This window comes from Nicotiana sylvestris, chromosome 6 (genome assembly GCF_000393655.2).
Source record: "Nicotiana sylvestris chromosome 6, ASM39365v2, whole genome shotgun sequence".
NCBI lineage: Eukaryota > Viridiplantae > Streptophyta > Magnoliopsida > Solanales > Solanaceae > Nicotiana > Nicotiana sylvestris.
Window position 1 is genome coordinate 37316438 of NC_091062.1, and position 25638 is coordinate 37342075.

The 25638-nt window shown below is 39.3% G+C and overlaps 1 protein-coding gene across 1 annotated transcript; it reads left to right on the forward strand.

Moving 5' to 3' along the window:
* Positions 1-375: 375 nt before the first annotated feature.
* LOC104218786 (homogentisate 1,2-dioxygenase) lies at positions 376-16019 on the forward strand. The gene is made up of 9 exons (XM_070149996.1): positions 376-737; positions 12727-12957; positions 13603-13682; positions 13782-13949; positions 14032-14207; positions 14360-14429; positions 14575-14729; positions 14810-14893; positions 15447-16019. The coding sequence occupies exons 1-9, from the start codon at positions 520-522 to the stop codon at positions 15672-15674; spliced, it is 1410 nt and encodes a 469-aa protein (XP_070006097.1). The 5' UTR covers positions 376-519; the 3' UTR covers positions 15675-16019.
* The last annotated feature ends 9619 nt before the right edge of the window (positions 16020-25638 follow it).

The window sequence follows — 25638 nt, forward strand, 5'->3', positions numbered from 1 at the left end:
AAAAATAGAATAATAATGTCACCATAGAACCAAAAAACAAAAATATTAAAAATTGTTAGAGATCTCGAAAAGGCAAAGAAAAAAAGTATAGAGAGAGGATGGAGAGACAATCATACCTGAAATTGCAAGAGATAGAAGAAAAGATCAAGAGACATAAAAGAATTCTTGAAAGTCGAAGATGTGAAATGGAATAGAGGAGATGGTTCTAGACCAATTAGTGTGTGGAAGGGAACACAACACTTTATGGCGGAGCGAAATTACATTTATGCCCTTGGTCGACCTCACTTGCCTCTTCTATATAATATATAATATAATAATATCAAACCCAGTTTCCTCAAACCCGCACGCCTCTTAGAGATAATCGTGCCACGACAGCACCGCTTTCCTTCCTAGTACTCTTCTTCTACTTTCAGACAACGTTGCCACTACAACTCTACAACTGTGACTTGTCTTCATTAGTCTACAAAACTAAAAATAAATATATATAGGAAGTTGCAGGAATCAGTATCTATCCACAAAATGGAGTGCAAAGATAGCAGTATTACTTCCCAGTCTTCTAACAAATTTCCCTCTGATTTGGAATACAAATCAGGATTCGGAAATCACTTCTCATCTGAAGCTATAGCTGGAGCTCTACCTCAAGGTCAAAACAGTCCTCTTATTTGCCCCTTTGGCCTTTACGCTGAGCAGATCTCTGGCACCTCTTTTACTTCCCCTCGCAAACTTAACCAACGCAGGTTTCACTTCTGTCTCTCTCTCCAAAACATTATTGATTTATTTTAGCATAGTTCTTGTTAGTATTTACTTAAAACTGAGTAGAATTAATAAGAACCGCTCGAAAAGATTCAGTAAAGCAGGAAGGGAGTGACTTTTTCATCAACATTACTGCCCCCCTTTTCAATGGTTGATTAGTTGTTGGAAAGAGGATCAAACTTTGCAGATTTATTAAGACATTTTCCGATATATGCACTGATTTTTTAGACAATTAGTGTAGTTTAACCTATTATAGCAGATTGGTTACCATTTTTTTGAAGTTATCAATTAATGCGTATTATAGTGATTTATCTGCATTTACCTCATAAGCAGTGGGGATCCAAGATTTTAAGGTCGTGGGGTGCTTGCTTCCTTTAAAATAAAGTTGCTACCAACGACCTAGTGTAAGTGTACAACGATTCGAACGCAACAGAGAAAAAAATTAATAAGAAAACTATGGTTATCAAAATATGACTTCTAGTCGCAAATCAAGTAGGAATCGAACCCACGCCTCTAGTTTCAGACACGCCTTTACTTCAACCTCAACACCACAACACCCATTAGTCCTTTTGTTTCCTGGGTGCTTGCTAGCATCTTATATCAGTTTTCTTATATTTTTTATATAACTATACACAGTTTATGCGGAGGTCAATGGGTGCTAAAGCACCTAAAATTTGTACATAGATCCACCACCGCTCATAAGTATTGTATGAATATTTTTAAACCAGCAGTGCATACAACTTAAACTCATATAGAAGCTAATGAAGTGAATCCCCAAAAATGAAAAGCTAATAAAATGAACTTTTTTCTTTCTAATGGAAGTTGAGGATTCGTATAGTCATTCCTACTCATTTAGGATTGACACTGTTAGGTGTTTGTCCAGATTTTCTTACCATAATTGGTTTTCCTATCTTATGAAAGAAAGGACAACATATTTACCTGTCACGACCCAAACCCCGCTCTGGTCGTGATGGCGCCTCTGTGAAGACAAGACTAACCAACAAACCCATATCGCCTTTTCAAAAATAGTTAAACATTAATAAACAGTTTAAATATGATTTAATGATATAATTAACGGAAGCACAACCCGACACAACCTAACCGGGGTGTCACAATTCACGAGCATCTACTAGGGTATAAATACAACTGAAAGCCTGGAGTGTACAAATAGAAACTAATGAAATGAGGAGAGAGAAAAGCAGTGCTGCGAACGCCGGCAACTACCTTGCTAAACCCTGATGACTCTGCTTCCGATCAGCCAAAACATACCTGAATCTGCACACAAGGTGCAGGGAGTAATGTGAGTACTCTGACTCAGTGAGTAATAATAATAAATAAAGACTGAAGGCAAGAAATCACGCAAAAACACAAGGTATTTCATACTGAAGTAGTAAAATCACTTTAAATAGTAAAGCAGTGAGAAATCAAGTGAAAATCCCTTTTTTTCCCAAAAGTAAAGCAAGTAGTTTAGAAGTGAGTAACAAAAATGATAGAAATGTAAACGGCCATTCGGGCAAAACATGTACAACAAACTGCCCCTCGGGCATAATATCAACAGAACCAGCCCCTCGGGCTCAATATCAGAACAGTGCCAGCCCCTCAGGCTCAATATCAGAACAGTAACAGCCCCCAGGGCTCAATATCAGATCAGTAACAGCCCCTCGGGCTCACTCTCAGAATAGTATCAGCCCCTCGGGCTACCACACAATCACTCATATCAGCCCCTCGGGTATAGTATCAATCACTCAGAACAATGGGTACCCGCGCTCACTGTGGGTGTGCAGACTCCGGAGGGGCCCCTTATGGCCTAAACGCTATATCAAGCCACCTCGTGGCATCATCACTCAGCATATCCTCACATCACTCAAGCCACAACGTGGCATATAAAGTATCTCAGGCCCTCGGCCTCATATCACTCGGCCTCACATCACTCAAGCCACCGCGTGGCATATAAAGTATCTCAGGCCCTCGGCCTTATATCACTCGGCATATCCTAACATATGGCCCTCGGCCTCACTCAGTCCGGAAATCATCATAAGCCCCTCAGGCATTTGTAAAACAGTAGTTCTCAGCCCAAAATACCATTTAGAAATATCATTTGAGTTTTCAAATCTGCATAAAAGCGGTTGAGTTTGTAAAACAATAATTATAAACAGGACTGAGTTTAAATATAAGTCAAAACAGTGAGGAAATAGTGATAAAAATTCCCGAAGGATTCAAATAATTGGCACGAAGCCCAAGTATGACAATCAGCCTAAATCATGATGATAACAAATAAGTTTCAATCAAATATGCGTAAAATCATCAATCGGGATGGACCAAGTCACAATCCCCGGCAGTAAAAGACCCCGCGCTCATCATCCAGCGCTTGTCTCACCTCACTATAGCACTACGATGTGCAAATCCGGGGTTCAAACCCTTAGGACATCATTTACAATCATTACTTACCTCGAACCAGCTAATCCTTTAGCTCGCGATGCCTTTGTCTCTCAAATCGACCTCCGAATTCTCGAAACTAGCCACAATAATTCAATTCAATTAATAAAAATTATAGAAATTAATTCCATATGAAATTCTACATTTTCCATTAAAAATCCGAAATTGTACTCAAAATTCGCCCATGGGGCCCACATCTCGGAATATGACAAAAGTCACGGAATATGAACACCCATCCAACCACGAGTCCAACCAAATAAATTTTACCAAAATTCGATATCGGATTGGCTTTCAAATCTTAAAAATTCATTTTTATGGAATTTTAGAAAATTCCTCCATTTCTCTTCAAATATCAATAATCTAACGCCAAAAATGAAGGTTTATTCATGAAATAAAATCACAAGGGATTCAAGAACACTTACCCCAAGAATTCCCGTGATTTCTTGCTCAAAATTGCCCAAAACCCGAGCTTGGCAGTAAAAAAAAATGACCAAAAATCGGACTGTTGGACTTAAAACTGTCCAGAATTTCGGGGTACTGTTCATACGTTTTTACTGTTCACGTACTGTTCACGTGTATTGTACATGGGTACTGTTCACGCAGGAGCGGTCACTGTTCACACGTGCGAAAAATGCAGAAACTGCCCAGAAAATTGCAGCAGCTTTTCTTTTCACTAAAAAGGCTCTAACTCCATCATACGAACTCGGAATTCGATGATTCTTGTTCCTATGAGTCACAAATAATAATACGAACATAGCCCTTTAGTCGAAACTCAATTCAGAGCTCATTTGCTCAGTTCAATACCCATTTCGCTCGTTAAACAATTAACTCATGTTTCGTGTAAAAAACCCAATCACGACTTGATGAAATTAGACCAAACTTTCTGGATCAGTCCTATAATTCATTATCAAAATTCCAGAAGTCTCGAAATCAAATTTCGATCTCTAGAATTAAAAATTGACCTTTGGATCATTACATGCTTATGCTCAAAATGGCAAAATTTTCCAAAAACTCTTCCAAAACATATTCGAGCCTCATGGGACCCCGACCAAACATGCCAGCACACCCCATAACATAATTCAAACTTGTTCCAACCTTCGGAACGCTCAAAACAACATCAAAACATCAAAATATCAAATCACCCTCGGATTCAAGCCTAAGAATTCCAAAACTTCCGAAATCCGAATTCGATCAAAAAGTCGACCAAACGACGTCCAAATGACTTGAAATTTTGCACACACATCACAAATGACATAACGAAGCTACAACACCTCTCGGAATTCCATTCCGACCCTCGGATCAAAATCTCATCTATCAACCGGAATTCGCCAAAATATTAACTTTGCCAATTCAAGCCAAATCCTTTCACGGACTTCCAAAATGCACTCCGATCGCGCTCCTAAGTCATAAATCACCCAACGAAGCTATCCAAATCATAAAATTTCCGATCCGAGCTCATATACAAATAAGTCAACTCTTAGTCAAACCTTTCAAACTCAAAGCTTTCAACTGAGACTGTTCCTTCAAAGTCATTCTAATTTTTCCTGAAAACCAAAACCAACGATCTACATCAGTCATAATACGTTACACGGGGCAAGTCATGCCCGGGAACTGGCGATCAAAGTGCAAAAGTTCAAAACTACCGGTCGGGTCGTTACATCCTCCCCCACTTAAACACACGTTCGTCCTCGAACGTACCTAGAGCTGTTCTAAAAGCCCACCAATCGCTGAATAACCTTACCATGCATATAGCCGGGGGTGATCCCACGTCACCCTATCTCATATAGGTCCGATAACACCGTTTAACTAAAATTACACAATTCAATCTAGCCCATAAACCATAGAACCACATTTTCACTTCTGAAACCATCAATACGATCAAAACCTCACACCTATACTTTGAATAGACTCGAACTAGCTGTAGTAACCCATGCCTGCAACCTCGGGAGCAATCCCATGATATACCATATAACTCTAACGCTTGCAGCAATAACTTCTATTCACAGCAGCTGCCCATAACAACCAAATACCGATAGAAAACCTCTTATTAGCTAAAGTCTCATTCCAACACTTCCATATACTGCCAACGATAAATGAAACACGCAATAAACCATAACCATTTCTCCGATCAACCATTCATGAAGCCATTTCTCCTTTGGCAATTACCATAGCAAATTTTTTTTTGAACCGAACCTCGATGTTTACCCATCAAACATGCTGAAATCGAATCCGTTTATTTTCATTAATGATCCCAACGATCTCCTCTGACCCAACACACTACCCTGGTGACATGTCACACCAATAGAGGCCTAAGCCACATCTAGCATAATACGCGCATCAATAAGCAACGGTCCGAACATACTCAAATCATGAAAATGACTCAAATGAAAGAGTTGTACCTCAAGCTCACCAGTACCACCACAACGCAGGGCTGAGAACCCGTCTCACATCATAGAATAGGACACACGAATCTAACCCGCAAGGTCATATCTCCACATAGCATCGCTACAATGCGCGATCCTATCCAAACACTGCTCCACATGGGACACCTCAAGTCACTATGCTCGAAATTGACAACCACGCACAATTTGACGTCTGGAACCAAAGCAAATCATTACACCAACGGTGAAACAAGTAACATATACCACGCAAACCCGATAAGACGTAACCGATACACCATTCACCGAGCAACACCCGATTACTCTTCCCGCTCGACTTCCACTATGAACCCCATTAGAACCGCACCATATGTGCCCATAACCAATAAATCATAATGTCTCGCAACACAGAAAGGCAACTCATAGATCTCCCCAAATCACTAATAAGCTCAATAACGGTCGAATCAACCTATCCCTCAACAATACAATTCGGGGCAACCAAGCCGACTCGAGCTAGAACACAAATCCACATTGGCCTGCCAACGAACTCCTTACCAAAGAAGCCTAAAGCTGCTCCTTCAACTACCATAACTCCTGCCGGAGCCATACGATACGGTGCCCGGCATCACATAAATACCGAAATCCACAACCTCGCCCGACGACATGCCCGGCCACAAGAAACGCTTCCGGAAAGTCCCTTAACACCGGAACTGAATCAATGGTAGAAACCTTTGCACTGACATCTATCACGAAGGCCCAATTAAGAAAAGCAATCTTTCCCAGCTGTCCGCTGGGTCTATGAAATATAAACCACTCCACTAGAACATAACCTGACGCACATCGCCACTCAACCTTTGGCATTTCCAACCTATCCCATAACGCAATAGTCCAGAATAACCCAACACTGAGACGATCAGTCTACATCCCCAACATCACATCCAAAATCTAACATACCAAGCAAAGAAAGATCCACTCGGGCCTCCAAATCTCGGTAGTCACTAAACAGTGCTGATACACACGATCTACAATCACAACATAGCCTGAATATGAGAACTTCCGTCTTCACGTCCATACGGCACATGAATCACCATATCCTATCCCAATTTCATCGTCCGAATATATGCCACACCTCTAATACCCAATCATTCCACTATAGATACTCTAAAATTTCCTTGTGCCACCAAGCAAACCCGAATATCACCAGTCGATCTAAAAAGAAGGTGCCACAATACTACCGAAGTGCTATCAACTTAATAACATTGCCCTTTTACTTAAACATAGACTCTCGTCAAATCATTTCCAATTAGCAGTACCATTTCCTTAATCATCTGAGGCTACCCGCCGCCTAAGAGTTTTATGAACTTCCTTTCAGAACTAAACTGTAACTCATCTAGCCAAGAACTTCCATTGATCCCATCTAGAAGAAAAATCATTACATATCCTATGCTTCTCACACTCGGAGAAATTGCACCTCTCCAACCACGGTAGAAATCAATAAGAACTCTCCCAATTCCATTTGCACAAATTCAACTGCCAGGACTGAATCCTTCTAACTAGACCAAGCTAAGCAAGCCATCAAAACCCAAGAGAATTGTTGCAAAATAGCTGTAGGAACTCATTACCTCGAACACACACAAGGAATTAATCATATCCTTACCATACCGATTTGGTCTACTATCAAGATACCCCATTTATCTAAATTCCTTCTGATTCATCTTCAACTTGATATTCCTTCTTGCTGTAGCACCACAATTTCCTCAACCTAGGCTTATCACACGAAACCCAAGCATAAAGCTACATCGTCTAAGGCTCCTAAACCGCTGAATACTCTTTAAGTGTTCCCCAAAGCCATTACCTTCACCTTCCCGATACTGATATATAGAATCCCATAATTAATATAGAAAATACCACAAGTCTTGCCATCTTCCACTGAAAACTCAGTTTCTATCCATAAGTACAACTTAGAAGCCTCCAATTATTGCATGTAGAGTTTTGAACACAATAGGACCATTCTCTAGAGTCATCCACACTACTCAAACCGTAGTTAGATTGATTAAACGAACCGAACAACCTGTGTTTCATTAGCACTCCGACACTGCAGAATGTGACCTCATTCCAATATAACCAAGCAACTTCTTGCCCTATGCACCGAGCATTCCTTACCAACCACAACTCAAGCCATTCCCCGATTCTCGTACACCCATAAAGCATAACATAGCCTTTATTGAAATTTCCTTTACTCGAGCCATAACTGATTCACAAATGCGCCTCGAACTGGGACCATTAGAGCACATAACCGTGCAATCAACTATTCAATAGCGGACTCCCCCACTTGGCTCAAAGCCATAGGTCAAACACGCACCATAACTCATAACACATACGCTTTATTGCTGCCATAATACCATAGTGAGATTAACTCAATCCTTCATAAGCTCGTGGAACACAGACCATCTGGTACTTCATATCTTCTACAAATCTCGTATTTACTCTCATAACAATTAAACCCACTCTCTTAAGCGACCCAAATTAAATTCACATATATATTTCACTTTTAAATGGGATCTTCTAACAGACAACATAGAGATCACGCAACTCCAGAACACTTTGCAGGAGATAACCCACCTGCTTCGCCTTAACTAACATTTATGTATACGTTCCACCATCATAAACTGTACGCAGTCACTTAGTCTTCCTGAGTCTAAACTCATACCGCAACATGATTTTCTTTTTACTTCACTCACAACTGGGAAACATGAAAAGATTCTTCACACGCCTATAACTCGGGGCTATACCTCGAATCAAGATGGAATTCAAGTACCTAATAGTTCTTCTACCCTCCAGCAGACCCTTCTTGTCGTTTCCAAATCATATGGATACATCTCGCAGTACTAACATACTCATCACATAGTTACTCAACCGTCACTTCCACTAATAGGGACAATACCGAACATATAAGTTCAAAACACTTGCTCACACAATCAGCACCTCGGTGCTCAAGCCATAGGCAAATATCCGGCCTCAAGTCCTTCAGACTAGGCCAACATCAACTTACAGAGATCACACATCGCCCCTCGATCGGGAAATCACAAACCATCAAGGCACATCTGATACTGAGCGCTCATGCGCGCATACAAACGCGTGGAAGGAATTCAAAGAGTTACATTTCAAGCTGAATCAAAGGACGCACGATAAGAATTCAAGAATGTGAAGTTTTCCTAAAGGTTCTGCAGCCTCTCGAGGATAAATACAGACGTCTCCGTACCGATCCGCGAGACTCTACTAAACCTGCTCATGACTCGTGAGACCTACGTAACCTAGGCTCTGATACCAACTTGTCACGACCCAAACCCCGCTCCGGTCGCGATGGCGCCTCTCGTGAAGACAAGGCCAGCCAACAAACCCATATCGCCTTTTCAAAAATAGTTAAACATTAATAAACAGTTTAAATATGATTTAATGATATAATTAACGGAAGCACAACCCGACACAACCTAACCGGGGTGTCATAATTCACGAGCATCTACTAGGGTATAAATACAACTGAAAGCCTGGAGTGTACAAATAGAAACTAATGAAATGAGGAGAGAGAAAAGCAGTGCTGCGAACGCCGGCAGCTACCTTGCTAAACCCTGATGACTCTGCCTCCGATCAGCCAAAACATACCTGAATCTGCACACAAGGTGCAGGGAGTAATGTGAGTACTCTGACTGAGTAATAATAATAAATAAAGACTGAAGGCAAGAAATCACGCAAAAACACAAGGTATTTCATACTGAAGTAGTAAAATCACTTTAACTAGTAAAGCAGTGAGAAATCAAGTGAAAATCCCTTTTTTTTTCCAACAAGTAAAGCAAGTAGTTTAGAAGTGAGTAACAAAAATGATAGAAATGTAAACGGCCATTCGGGCAAAACATGTACAACAAACTGCCCCTCGGGCATAATATCAACAGAACCAGCCCCTCGGGCTCAATATCAGAACAGTGCCAGCCCCTCGGGCTCAATATCAGAACAGTAACAGCCACCCGGGCTCAATATCAGATCAGTAACAGCCCCTCGGGCTCACTCTCAGAATAGTATCAGCCCCTCGGGCTACCTCACAATCACTCATATCTGCCCATCGGGCATAGTATCAATCACTCAGAACAATGGGTACCCGCGCTCACTGTGGGTGTGCAGACTCCGGAGGGGCCCCTTACGGCCCAAGCGCTAAATCAAGCCACCTCGTGGCATTATCACTCAGCATATCCTCACATCACTCAAGCCACCACGTGGCATATAAAGTATCTCAGGCCCTCGGCCTCATATCACTCGGCCTCACATCACTCAAGCCACCACGTGGCATATAAAGTATCTTAGGCCCTCGGCCTCATATCACTCGGCATATCCTCACATATGGCCCTCGGCCTCACTCAGTCCGGAAATCATCATAAGCCCCTTGGGCATTTGTAAAATAGTAGTTCTCAGCCCAAAATACCATTTAGAAATATCATTTGAGTTTTCAAATCTACATAAAAGCGGCTGAGTTTGTAAAACAATAATTATAAACAGGACTGAGTTTAAATATAAGTCAAAACAGTGAGGAAATAGTGATAAAAATTCCCGAAGGATTCAAATAATTGGCACGAAGCCCAAGTATGACAATCAGCCCAAATCATGATGATAACAAATAAGTTTCAATCAAATATGTGTAAAATCATCAATCGGGATGGACCAAGTCACAATCCCCGGCAGTAAAAGACCCCGCGCTCATCATCCAGCGCGTGTCTCACCTCAATATAGCACTACGATGTGCAAATCCGGGGTTTCAAACCCTCAGGACATCATTTACAATCATTACTCACCTCGAACCGGCTAATCCTTTAGCTCGCGATGTCTTTGTCTCTTAAATCGACCTCCGAATCCTCGAAACTAGCCACAATAATTCGATTCAGTTAATAAAAATTATAGGAATAAATTCCATATGAAATTCTACATTTTCCATTAAAAATCCGAAATTGTACTCAAAATTCGCCCGTGGGGCCCACATCTCGGAATATGACAAAAGTCACGGAATATGAACACCCATCCAACCACGAGTCCAACCAAACAAATTTTACCAAAATCCGACATCGGATTAGCTTTCAAATCTTAAAAATTCATCTTTATGGAATTTTAGAAAATTCCTCCATTTCTCTTCAAATATCAATAATCTAACGCCAAAAATGAAGATTTATTCATGAAATAAAATCACAAGGGATTCAAGAACACTTACCTAATGCTGTATTCTGTGCCGGACCCGGGCCTAAATGGGCCAAACTGGTCGAGCTTAATGGGCCTGGGCTTAGCGGGCCTGGGCTCTGGCGGTCCCGGGCCTCACGGTCCCGGGCTTCGTGGGCTCAACGGGTGGAACCAGCCCGTGACGGGCCTAAGCCCATATGGTCCTGGGCTAAACGGGCCGGGCTCGTGGGCTTAGCGGGCCTAACGGGCTTTTTTATTTCTCGCTCAAAATTGCCCAAAACCCGAGCTTGGCAGTAAAAAAAAATCACCAAAAATCGGACTGCTGGACCTAAAACTGTCCAGAATTTCGGGGTACTGTTCATACGTTTTTACTGTTCACGTACTGTTCATGTGTACTGTACATGGGTACTGTTCATGCAGGTGCGGTCACTGTTCACACGTGCGAAAAATGCAGAAACTGCCCAGAAAATTGCATCAGCTTTTCTTTTCACTAAAAAAGCTCTAACTCCATCATACGAACTCGGAATTCGATGATTCTTGTTCCTATGAGTCACAAATAATAATACGAACATAGCCCTTCAGTCGAAACTCAATTCGGAGCTCATTTGCTCAGTTCAATACCCATTTCGCTCGTTAAACAATTAACTCATGTTTCGTGTCAAAAACCCAATCGCGACTTGATGAAATTAGACCAAACTTTCTGGATCAGTCCTATAATTCATTATCAAAATTCCGGAAGTCTCGAAATCAAATTTCGATCTTTAGAACTAAAAATGGACCTTTGGATCATTACATGCTTATGCTCAAAACGGCAAAATCTTTCAAAAACTCTTCCAAAACATATCCGAGCCTCATGGGACCCCGACCAAACATGCCAACACACCCCATAACATAATTCAAACTTGTTCCAACCTTCGGAACGCTCAAAACAACATCAAAACATCAAAACATCAAATCACCCTCGGATTCAAGCCTAAGAATTTCAAAACTTCCGAAATCCGAATTCGATCAAAAAGTTGACCAAACGACGTCCAAATGACCTGAAATTTTGCACACACATCACAAATGACATAACGAAGCTACAGCAGCTCTCAGAATTCCATTCCGACCCTCGGATCAAAATCTCACCTATCAACCGGAATTCGCCAAAATATTAACTTTGCCAATTCAAGCCAAATCCTTCCACGGACTTCCAAAATGCATTCCGATCGCGCTCCTAAGTCATAAATCACCCAACGAAGCTATCCAAATCATAAAATTTCTGATCCGAGCTCATATACAAATAAGTCAACTCTTAGTCAAACCTTTCAAATTCAAAGCTTTCAACTGAGGTTGTTCTTTCAAATTCATTTTGATTTTTCCTGAAAACCAAAACCAACGATCTACATCAGTCATAATACGTTACACAGGGCAAGTCATGCCCGGGAACTGGCGATCAAAGTGCAAAAGTTCAAAATGACCGGTCGGGTCGTTACATTACCATAATTGGGTTTTCTTTCTTGTAGAAGAAAATTATAAATCTCCCATATTTGGCTAGTCCCTTTTCTAGTAGGAAAAAATTAAGGATACTTCCTTTTCATTCAGCAGCATCCACAAGTAGCCATAGGGGACTTGAGAGTCGTGTTTAGGAGGAGAACTTTACGGGACAAGTGTTAGTGTGTCACTTGTGTTTGCCTCTTCGTGAGATTGTTCTCTCGATATCTTTGTACTCTCTTTTATTATAGTGGATTGCTTATCTCCGCCATGGACGTAGGTCAGTTGACCGAACCACGTTAAATGTTTGTGTTTCTTTTTGGTAGATTTCTCTTTTATTGTCTGATTTATCGTCGCTCAAGGTTTGCTTTGCTAGCTTTTGTATGACACCTGATTTTTTTCGGTCCTAACAGACACGTAGTTGATTGATAACTGGTTATGTGACTATGGGAATTTTCTCTTTGTGCAGTTGGCTATATCGTATTAAGCCATCAGTTACACATGAACCATTTAGACCAAGACTACCAAGACATGAAAAGCTTGTGAGTGAGTTCGACCAGTCAAACAGTTCTGCCACACCAACTCAACTAAGGTGGAAGCCGGTGGAGATACCAGAAACACCAACAGATTTCATTGATGGTTTGTACACGATATGCGGGGCTGGCAGCTCATATCTCCGGCATGGTTATGCAATTCACATGTAATTGGTATTTCAAACTTGATCTAGTCCATGTTGCACGGACTCTCCAAAAATATTGTCGTACCCGTGTCGGATCCTCAAAAAATGCACTACCTTTGGAGGGTTCGGCACACACCAGGCAACATTTTTGGAGAGTCCGAGCAACACGGGATCTAGTATTATGAGCACTATGTAACTTGGATGGAGTTTCAGATATAGTTGTTACTTGCTTATTTATGTTTTTTTCTAGTGAATATATCATTAGGATTGAGATGCGTTATGCTCTGGATAAGAGCAGCTACTCCTAGGAATTGGCTACTAATTCTGTTGCTATATGCATTCTAACCCGAGAGTAAATTGGATCTCCTTAACATGACGGACCACAACTCTGCTATCTTTTCTTGTGGATAGATAATGATCTGTGTGGAATATCAACTCAGCATAACCCCTATTAGAGATGATGTTTGTAGACACCAAATTAGGAATCAGGTTTCACTCGTAGGTTGACATGAAGAATGTCTGGCTTCTTGGTTTTGGGGTCTGGATATATTTTCTGATAATATAGCATCTTGCTATTCTAGGTACGGGTGCAATTAGATCCGAAGTTCAGTAGATCAAGTGATAGTGGACGTCTTTGATAATTACTCAGCATTATCGAAAATGCAGGTACACTGCCAACAAATCAATGGAGAACTGTGCCTTCTGCAATGCCGATGGTGATTTTCTGATAGTTCCTCAACAAGGAAGTAAGTGACAATCAGTCAGGTGTCATCCATCTGCTCTTATTCAGCCCCAAATTTGTTAACACGTGCCTTGAAACTCTAACTACTCTATTGGTCATGTAGGGCTGTGGATTACAACTGAATGCGGAAGATTGCAGGTTTCTCCTGGTGAAATAGTGATTTTGCCTCAAGGATTTCGATTTTCTGTTGACCTTCCAGATGGACCTTCACGTGGTTACGTTGCTGAAATTTTTGGAACTCATCTTCAACTTCCTGATCTGGGGCCAATAGGTGCTTTAGAAAGTGAAAAACTACTTGCTATTGAGCGAGGTGATATTGTTTACTGATGATATGCGTTTGAATATGTAATTAGGTGCAAATGGTCTGGCTGCTCCGAGGGATTTTCTAGTTCCTGTTGCGTGGTATGAAGATGGCTCCCGTCCAGGTTACGCTATTGTGCAAAAGTATGGTGGTGAACTCTTCACTGCGAAGCAAGACTTTTCTCCTTTTAATGTGGTCGCTTGGCATGGTAACTATGTTCCTTATAAGGCGGGTATTTCTCTATGTTTCAATCTCTCATAATATGGGTCAAATGCTCATATTTTATTCATTTACTTTGCTACATGGAGACTTGATATTGAGTCATCGGATGTCTCCTTAGTCTTCTCGGTCCTGACACAATATATTTCCTCAATTTGCAGTATGATTTAAGCAAGTTCTGCCCTTACAATACCGTATTGATCGACCACAGTGACCCTTCAATAAATACAGGTTGGTAAGGATTATTCAGTTACTCTGGGTTCTTATCATTTAAAATGTTCTGTCAGCTATTAATTGTCAGTTATCTGCGTGAATCTTGTTCTTAAATTTATCATCGCTCTAGTCACATTTGCCCTAGTTTCTTAAATCAATGCAGTTTTGACAGCACCAACGGATAAACCTGGTGTGGCATTACTTGACTTTGTCATCTTTCCTCCCCGGTGGTTGGTTGCTGAACATACCTTCCGTCCTCCATATTATCACCGCAATTGTATGAGCGAATTTATGGGTCTAATCACTGGTGGATATGAGGTTGTTATCTTGCTCTTGCATGAAGTCATTCCCAACTCTCGGGTTATTTCATGCGTTTAAATGAAGTTAGCTTGTTTCAGGCAAAAGCTGATGGTTTTCACCCTGGCGGAGCAAGCCTTCATAGTTGCATGACTCCTCATGGTCCTGATACCAAAACATATGAGGTAATTCCTTCTCTATTTCTCCCTTCTCTATCTAGGCGATACCATTTAGTTGGCAATATATTTTACTCATGTTGCTGCGTTTACTTTGGATCCTATGTTCTATAGGAGTCTTTAAATATTGTCAGAGATTTATATGCCATTAGAAAATATAGCTAACTTATAAGTACTCCCTCCGGTCCACTTTAATTGGTTTTTTGGCCTTCGTCCACAATATTTGATTTTTTCTGCTTCGTCCACAAAATCAAATGTGACTTGGTCTGAGGATTCATATAGCCTATCCCAACTTGCTTGGATTGAGGGATAATTGTTGTGAATTGTTTTTCTAGTTTTAAAATTTCAACAGAGAATCTTTCTAAAAGGATCTCTCTGGAAAAGCGCAATTCGTAGAGTTCAATTACGTGCAGTACATTGTCTCAGCTATTTTACCATACTAGTTAATCAAGCATTTGTGATATGTGTATCATAACCATCTCTTATTGTTATATCCAAATCATGATTATATGTGGTACTATTGTGTTCACCAAATGACCCTGCTTCCATAAAACATCGACAGGCAACCATTGCACTTGGAAATGAAGCTGGTCCACATAAAATAGCCGATACGATGGCTTTTATGTTCGAGTCTTGTCTAATACCCCGAGTCTGTCCGTGGGCGCTTGAATCTCCATTTATGGATCACGATTATTACCAATGCTGGATCGGCTTGACGTCTCACTTCTCAGGACTATCCATGAAAGCAGACAACAGCGACTTTCAGAATGGAAAACCAGTAGAAAGGTGAAATTAGAGATGCCAAAGTGACCTAGCATGTACATAAGGCGCCACGGCATGTAAAATGTAAAATAAACCATACGTATGTATTGGATCTAAAGAATAGGGTGACAATCCAAGTGCTGATACAGTGCTAAAATGAAAGCAATGTTCTACGAAATTATGACCTCTGCCCAGTAAGTAGAAATGTGCACCATGATGTTGTTGTAGCTTTTCGTGTTGTATATGTAAAGATGGAACTATCATGGACTACGTCTAGCAATTGCAAGAACAATGAATTACTATGTGACAATAACTTTACTTGTTGTAATTGTCTAACTAGGAGTAATAAACATGGGAAAAGCATCTTTTGCTATTACTGTTATTCTTCTCTTGATTGCCTCCTTCCTCACTGAATTTGGATGTTTTACTTCTCTATAGTTTGTCCCTAAAGCTTTGGTAGGGAAGGGTATCTAGAGCATTGTTACTGGATTCCCAACTTTTGCATATTTCTATTAAGAAATCTATTAAATATCAATAAATATTTAAACGTGAATTCAATTATTATTGTATATTAATTTAAGATTATTGTAAGAACTCATAAACTTCAAATATTGAATCAGCCGATTAAATAGTTTTGGTAAAAAGTTTCGAGGAGATGAAGCATGCGACAATGTTTGTTCACTTTAAACTTTAGTTTGGGTGACAAATAAAAACAGTATATTGCTATCTTTCACAATGATCAATCAACTGAAAAAATAGACATGGGAGCATAACCAAAAATGTAAATTCTAGTATTTCTTTATTTTGAGGGAAGTGCATAGATGCCACTTTTGGGACCTCTTTTTAAGGTATAGTCAAATGTCTCTGCAACAACATTCTTATATAACAACCATTCACTATAAAAGTCATGTTTTCCACATGAATCGATTTTTTAAGTTATATTTTACCTCTCTACGACAGTTTTTTTACCTATAACAACAATAACCATATTTATAGCAGAACGCTCTTTGTAAAATTACCGTATAAAATCTTTAAGATTACTAATAATAATTCTAAAAATATGCACACAATCTTTTCCATCAAATAAAGTTTCTATCTTGCATAAGATATAAGATTTGAAGATTTACACATGATATCTTTTCTATTGGACAAATTTCAAAAGATATTTAGATAGAAAATTTAACTGTTAAGCTCTTAGATTGTCTCCAAGGGAAAACTATTGGATACCTTTTTGCTCAAAATTTGGACACGCATCTTCGCCAATTCAAATGTTATATCGCTAGTGAGAGAATGAAATCTACGAAAGAAGCTACAATTACAAAGTTCTTCCATCAATCTTGAAAGAATTTATTTTTCTAGGTAGCTTTAAAATATCTGCCTTAGAGTTTAAATCTTTGTACATTTAGTTATGAATTTATTAATAATGTATTAGTTTTCTTCAATATTTAAATAGTGAAATATGCATATCTTTTGAGATTTTAAATTTAAATAATTTCTTATATTTTATATGTAGCATTAATAAAGAAAAAATAATTACTTTTTGGATAATTTTTATCTATCAACTAAAAAGTATTTGAACGTCAAATGTTGTTATAGGTGTATAAAATTCATTCACTATAAAAGTAAAAAAAATATCAGAACAAACAAGGTGTTTACCCGCAAAATGGTACAGTTGAATTTATAGCGTGGTTTATAGATAAGTGAATCGATTTGATCCGAAAATGATAAAGAAATAAGAACAAAAATAAGATTAGAGATTGAAATTAGAGAAAATAGCAAGCCTGATTCTGAACTCGGTCTTTCCTAGGGCAAAAGCAAAAGCAATGATAAAACAATGACAAAATTCTTTGAATTGAGCATAAAACAGTATGCTATAGCTTTTGTGTACATAATATTTTTTGTCTCTATAAGAATTGCCAATCTGATATTTATAGTTACCTAAGGAGACAAGATCCTAAAATCAAGCACCTCTTGAATGAGATTAAAAAGGCCATTGATGGATTCATAACGGCCGGCTTTGAATACAAATATTCTTTGTAACGTCTGCTCATTAAATGTTATCCGATGTCAAGCCTTTGAATCTTTACCATCGGTTGTGCTTCCCTCGGGATCCATCCTGTACTGGTTACGCACTTCGTAATCGGTGTCGATTATTTGCCGATACAACCTTTGTCTGTTCTTGGTTCCACGTGTCACCTCGCTATTTAGCCACTTGTTATCAACTAATTTTACCCCATACAGATAGTCCCCCTACTTTTCGGTGAGGCAACTCAGTATTAATCGGGAAGTAGATCAGTATTCATTTCTTAGCCGAAAAGTTCCTGAACGGTCTCTGACATTTGAAGGGACGCACGTCTTCTTGCATTTAAGGCTCTGAACACGTGTTTTTCCCATGATTCAGCAAGTATTTTCACTGGGGTTTCGAGGTAATCATGACCACGATTTTTGCTGTCTATATCTTCTTCACTACTCATCATTTTTACTTCTTCACTTTTACTACTCTCACAATCTTTCTCTTCCTCTGAATTTCCTTAGAGCTTTTTTATAACATTCAACTTTCTCAGCAAGAATATTTTTACCGATCATTTACCATCATGTCTTCTTATACTGCTTCCTACGAAAATACTGGTCTTTTCTTTGGTCGAGGCCCGAAGAAAAATACAAGCTTAGCCGTTTTAGAACCATCAATAATTGGTGAACCGGCAGATCCATTTGCAACCCCTTTGGAAATATTACCTGAATGGTATTTCTTTTTTGTATTTCAAATACTTCGTATAGTGCCTAATAAACTATTGGGGGTTCTTTTAATGGTTTCAGTAGCCAAAGAGGTTGACGTTGAGTCTGAACCTCCAACTGTTAACACCATTATACCACTCCATCTTAGCACCTCATATGATATTCAATAACAAACCGCATCTGCAAACTCTCAAAGTTGCATGTTTTGGCCAGTTTATAGGTAACCCTCCTTCATTCGTCCTTCTAGTATCCCAAATGTGAAGGAGGAGTGCAACTGCTTCAATGTCGAAATTCTCGTCCCAGATATGGTAGAGCGAGTTACCTACTTCGGAGAGGGTTTTATGTATACCTATACATATCCTTTTGCTTTGGGTCCCTTTTCCTTCGGGTCGAGTGAAGGGCTCAACCCAATAATTTTAGAATTTTTCCACCGGTACCAGGTCTTCTTAGCACAAGTAGGCCCATCTATATGGCAAACGGTGGCCTGCCTTCGTCAATTGTGCACTGAGATTGGGGAAACCCTAACTCTTGCACATATGATGAACCTTTACTTCCCTAAGATTTTCCGTGGGGGGAGTGCTAAACTTTAGTAAACGTGGTCACCATGCCCATCTTACCAATGTAGACGATGACAACGATCATGGATGGATGGAACAGTTCATTGTTATTGCTACCAGGGACATTATCCCGATCACAACTCCAGCTTTCCTCGAGTTGTGTAATATTTTTCGTAAGTCTTTAGATATTTGTTTCTTTTTTTCGTAAAAATATAATTTCTTGTTTTCCTGATTTCTCTTTTTTGGCTTCCTTCATTTCAGCTACTTGCTGGAACCACCATGGGTTTATGGTCTGGACCGATGGGTTCAGAAAATTCTGGATATTACAACTCCGGAATCTGGTCGGTGGAAAGAAATGACTCCCAAGTACGAGTGGGAGATCTAAGAACCATGGTGAGTAAAATTCCCCTCTTCCCCTTTTTTCTTTTATATCGGTAGTTTAAGGGCAATGTACTTAAGCATCTTTTTACTTACGTAGGGATCCCGAGGGATTCCATCATTTGCCCCGATATCTACGCCTTAGATGACCCCGAGGAGGCATAAGGGTGTTGTAGCATGCCCCTGACCGAAGTAGAGCTCATGGATCTGTCCGAGCCTCTAGGTACCTCGTCTCGGAGTCCCCAGTCCCAGTCTAAGAACAAGAAATCGAAGAGAAGATATTCCTCCTTGGCTGGGACCCAAGAGAAGAGAGACAAAATACCATCGAGCCGGCCACAGTGGTCCTCAATGACGAAGGGAAAACCAGTGATGAAGAGGCTTCCCATTGTCACACCTCCTTTTTACCCGCGCCCGCAAAGGGACGCAGAGGGAGTTTTTCCAATTAAAGGACAATCGAAACGGGATTTATTATTTAAAAATTCAGAGTCGCCACTTGGAAATATTTTATGGTGTCCCAAGTCACCGGTTCAAATGCCGAATCGAGGAAAAGATTGACTCTGTTTTACAGTCCGCGAATACAGAAATCTGGGTAAGGAATTCTGTTAACCCAGGAGAAGGTGTTAGGCATTCCTGAGTTCCGTGGTTCTAGCACGGTCGCTCAACTGTCATATTCGGCTTATTTATCTGATTTTTATATATGTTTAAACCCATGTGCAAATTTTAACTTTTAACCGTTTTTATTAATTTTTTTTTAAAGAAGATTGCAACGTTATTAAAACACGTCTCGAACCACGTCACATAAATGCACCCGTGGTTTTTGACATAATTTAACATTATTGAGATTTGGATTTGGGTCACATAAATGCGCACCCGAATTTAGGAAAGTAATGTTATTAAACACGCGCCTAAAGCAACTACGCATTTGCACTTTGCGAGGGCCCTGAAATTCGCTAAATGGCACGCCTCAGAATCTAAGGATTAAATCAAACGAGGGCCATGCATTTTGAGATTTTATTTTGCATGGCACGCCCCAAGTTATTTCATACTCAACCGAAGCAAACTACATATATTCATGAATTATTTTTCTAGACTACTTTGAGATTATCGATGGTGAGGCTCTTGAATTATGGATATAACATTATGAAAATATATGTAGAATTTCAACGATGTTTGATCCCCATACTAGTTAAAGAAGTCATATGTATTTATAAGACTTGAAAAAATCGGTTTAGGAAACAGGCCAACATGGATCGACTTATTTGAGCCCATCATTGTTCTAAAAAATAAATTCTGATTTTAAGCCCATATATTCTAAATTACAGGCATCCCACTATCTATTAAATTACCAAAGGCCCAATGTTTATCAACTAAATATCTCAATAGCACATGGCCCATAAGTTTAAACACTAACAAAACAAAAAGGTCCATTAATAAAACACTCAAAGCCAAAATCACCAACACCAAACTTATCAAATTCACGTCATATTTCCAACTAATCATGAAGCCAATAGAAACCTCATAACAAATAAATTCATCTTAAGAACACCAATAGGGAAACATACTAACAAAGGGCTAAACATTTTCTAATGCTATCAAGCATAAACCAACTTTAAAGCAAACTCACTTTGATACATGGAATGAATATTCACAGAGACATGTAGGAACTTAGTGAAATATTTGTTCAACCCAACATCCATGAATTAATTTATGAAGAAACGATACATATGTAAAGAAATAGACCTTTACTTCGGAATTTGAATTTTGAAGGTTTGCAAATCAACAAATGAACCAAATATCAGTGACCATGGCCAGAAAACTTCAGCGGCGCCGGAAACTCGAACGGAACCGAACAGACTCCATTTGAGCTTCCACCAAAATAAACTGGTGGAGATAAGTTATATGATGAGGAAGATGGAGTTAAGTTTTGCTGCTTGAAAAATTGTGAAGAAGAAACTCTCTTTCTTGAAAAAAAATGGAGAAGAAGCTCAAGGGAGGGGGAAGGCTCGTGAAGAAGACGAAGTGGTCTGTCCGTGTATATAGAATGTATATCCAGCGTATATAGTATATACCCCCCGTCTCCGTTAAGAAGAATTCATCCCTTTATTTTCGTCCACATTATTTTTTTTTATAGCAAAAAAAAAAAAATCTGGTATCCCACAAGCAATTTATATATGGAGTAATAATCTTGGACATATCAATCAACCTTCTTCATGAAATTTAAAGCAAAAGACTACTTAAAATTTAGATCCTTGAACAGTACATCTAAGTAGTTTGACATTTTAGCTTCTCTAATGACATTTCTTTATTTGTTACCAGATATTTGTCAGCTAACGAACCAATAATCAAACTGATACTTTAAAGAAATAACACAAACAAGCAATACATATCACTGTAACTTTTATGAAATTTCCTCAAGATTTAATGCTTTTCTTACAAGAATAAATCAAAGAACCACAACTGCAAAATCTTTGCATCTATCACAGACTAACATTAAGACAGATCTAACAATATCTTGAGGAGGACGTACCTAATTAACAAGACCGAGATTTAGAAGGCAAAGAAACCAAATGAAGGTTGGGAAAGAGGATTGGAGATCAGCAAGCAACCGGGGGTAACAACAACAGCCAATCGCGGATCCATTCGGTGGCTGTCCGTGTATATCCAGTGTATATCGAGAGTATCTCTAGTGTATATATAGTGTATATTAACTGTATATCGAGTGTATATAGTCTCTATCTTTGAACTTCCTCCCGTTCTTTTTTTCTTTCTTTCTATCCCCCCTCTTTCTACATATATCTTTGTGTCTTATAAGCTTTCAAATCTCTTTTCTCCTGATTTTAAGCCTTAGTGGACAATTAACTATACTATCTTTAACCCTTAAAATCAGCAAGTGTTGTCTCCACTACTAGTTGCCTTTCCCTTTTTTACAATCCCACTAACTTAGTATTTATTAACTAATATTATTGTTTCCCAAGCATTTTTTAACGAAGGTGTAATCCAAACAATCAATCAACAAAGTTTCAATTCAAGTTCTTATAAGAGTTCAATTTTTACTTTTGTTAAACCAACCCAATAAGACTTAATTGAAAATCATATGCTTATGAGACACAAATTCTAATAGTAGAAGCAAACACAAACAGTAATATGATAAACATACTTACTAAGTGAAAAAGTAAATTCAAGTAAGAATCGAATACAAACACGATCAGAAGAAACCAGGAATGAACCACCGATCGGATCAGAAATCACATAATTTAACTTAAACATAAAAATGCAAAATACCTATTTTTTTTTATTTTTTTTAATTTTCATATATTTATTAATTAATTCCGAAATGTCAAAGTAAATCCTAAAATTAACTACAATATATTTTTGTATTTTTCATTAATTTTACAAATAAACATGCACAAAGAAAGGCAAATAATAACATAAAATATCATGAAAATTCACAAAATTGCATACAAAAATAAAAATTATTTTATTTCGAATTATTTGGGAGTAATTCGTACAGGGCAAAAATCACGTGCTCACAGCTGCCCCTCTTTGTCCGGAAACACAAAGAGTTTTCGTGCAAAGATAAAGTGAGCGGATACGAGCGATTTTTGCCCGTTTGAATACTCCGTGTGAAGCACATTTTTTTTTGAAAGTTTTGACCGAACCTCTGCTTCAATGGTTTCCTACATATCCCTGGCTAAAAGGGAATCAGGTCAATGTAGTTCGGGAAGTTTTGGTAGCTGGGACTACCATGGAACTGCATTTTTGCTGTTGCTGCTGCTGCATGCTGTTGCTACTGCTTACTGACCACCTTATTACACCTTGATGAAAGATAAAGAAGTTATACTAAGCTATGATCTATGAATTACAAAGATTTATTCTCAAACTTGGTCATGTGACTGCTGCTGCCTTGTCGCCTTGTGTTTCCTTTGGTATTTCTTTACTTCTGATTTGACTTGTATTCTCCCTTGATTGCCGATCTCGAACTGCTTATTTCCTTCTTGTGAGCTTCGCATTATTTTTCCTTTGAATCTTGAACTGCCTTCCTCTGCTAGGGATTTTTGTTGCTTCCCGCTGGGTATTTTTGTTGTTTCCCGCTGGGGATTTTTGTTGTATTCCTCTGCTTTACCGACTTCAACAACAATTACTTCTTAAAATATAACACCTTCATTCTCCAGGCGGGCTCCTGACTTCAACAACTTCTTAAAAGTATAACACCTCCATTCTCCAGGCGGGCTCCTGACTTCAACAACTTCTCAAAAATATAACACCTCTATTCTCCAGGCGGGCTCCTGACTTCAACAACTTCTTAAAAGTATAACACCTCCATTCTCCAGGCGGGCTCCTGACTTCAACAACTTCTCAAAAATATAACACCTCTATTCTCCAGGCAATATAACACATCTATTCTCCAGGCGGGCTACTGACTTCAACAACTTCTCAAAAATATAACACCTCTATTCTCCAGGCGGGCTCCTAACTTCATCAACAACTTAAAGATAAAACAACCTCCATTCTCCAGGCGGGCTCCTGACTCCAACTTAAAATTTAACAACCTCCATTCTACAGGTGGGCTCCTGACTTCTTCAACTTAAAATTATAACAACCTCCGTTCTACAGGCGGGCTCCTGACTTCATCAACTTAAAATTTAACAACCTCCATTCTATAGGCGGGCTCCTGACTTCTTCGACTTAAAATTTAACAACCCCCATTCTAAAGGCGGGCTCTTGACTTCATCAACTTAAAATTTCATAACCTCCATTCTACAGGCGGGCTCCTGACTTTATCAACTTAAAATTTAACAACCTCCATTCTACAGGCGTACTCCTGACTTCTTCAGCAATTACTTCCCTCAAACTGGTGTTCTCACTTCTCTGAAACCTGCAGGGGATAACACTGCTGGGGAATTATCTTCCTTCTTTAAGAATAGTTACTTTCTTCCTTTTAACAATGGTGGGGCTGATACTGATTCAAAGACCGTTACCCTTAAAACTTGGGTTATCTTGCTTCTTCCAAGATTGCTTTCTTTAAAACTTGTATTGCCTTCTCCCGTAAACTGCCGAGGATTCCACTTCCTTCAAAACTTGTGTTATCTTCCATCTTCTCCAAGAGAGTATCTGATTTCAAGAAAATTTTCTGCCCCAGTTTGATAATCTTCTTTGTGGCCATGTCTTCCCGTTGTCAATAACATTTCCTTTCCCTGCTTCAAATCAAAGAAAAATTTGTTAGTTTAAAACGTGGTGAGTGGTCGTGCCACTCCTGCTGGGGATGTTTTTTTTTTCTTTTTCTTTTCCCTGCTTTGCGTTTTATTACAAAACTTGCCGGGGATGATATTATTTGTTGGGGATGATATTCCTGCTGGGGATGGTTTTTCTTTTCTCTTCCTTCCCCGCTCTGTGTTGTCCGACCATCGTGGCACTTGGTCGATAATCTGTCGGAGTTGTTCCTGCATCTCGCAAATCTGCTGGGGATCCTCATAACCTTTTAACAGTTGCTTTTCTGTTTTTATCCAACTTCCCCTGGAAATTTGGTCCTCTTGGAATCTAGACCCATTCATCATTTGGTCTTGCGACAAACTTCTTTTTGCTTTGTCGCCTTATCTTTGGCCTGTCCTATTCGCATTTTGCTTAGCACCGTTTTGAAGCTCTGAAAATCCTTTTCAAAAACAAACTGCTGGGGAGGTAAAGTCTTTAAACCAAGAAATGAAAAAGTGATGATTTCAAAAGATAGAAAAAGAATAAGTCTTTCTGAACAAATGCTGGGGAGAAGAAAAGAAAAGAACTTATCTGAATGATATAACCTATCCCAACGATCATGTCGTGCATTCCGGATTAATCAACCATGTCTATTTGTATCAATCAACCTTTCGGACGGCCTCGTGTTGCTGGGGATAAACAGGAACTCAACTCTTTGCCAAATGCGGATCCTTTCCGCCAATCTTGTCTTGTCGCCTCATAGTGCCCTTTGAGGGGTTTTCACTAATAAGACTCTCTCATTTCTCTCAACTCCCGTCGCCTTATGGTGACTGTGAAGGTTTTCACCGATAAGACTCTCTCATTTTATTTCTCTCAACTCCCGTCGCCTTATGGTGCCTGTGAAGGTTTTCACCGATAAGAATCTCTCATTTTATTTTTCTTTCGCAGCTGGGGATTGGAGTGTTACTGATAAGATTCTCTCTACTAGGGACTCTTTTGGCTATCAATTCATTTCCAGCTTATGATCCTCTTCTCTGCTGGGGATCAAAGTGTTATTCCCGACTTCCATTTGCATGACTTGGCACTTCTCGGATACTGATCGGGAGGTCTTTTTTGGACATCAATATGGGT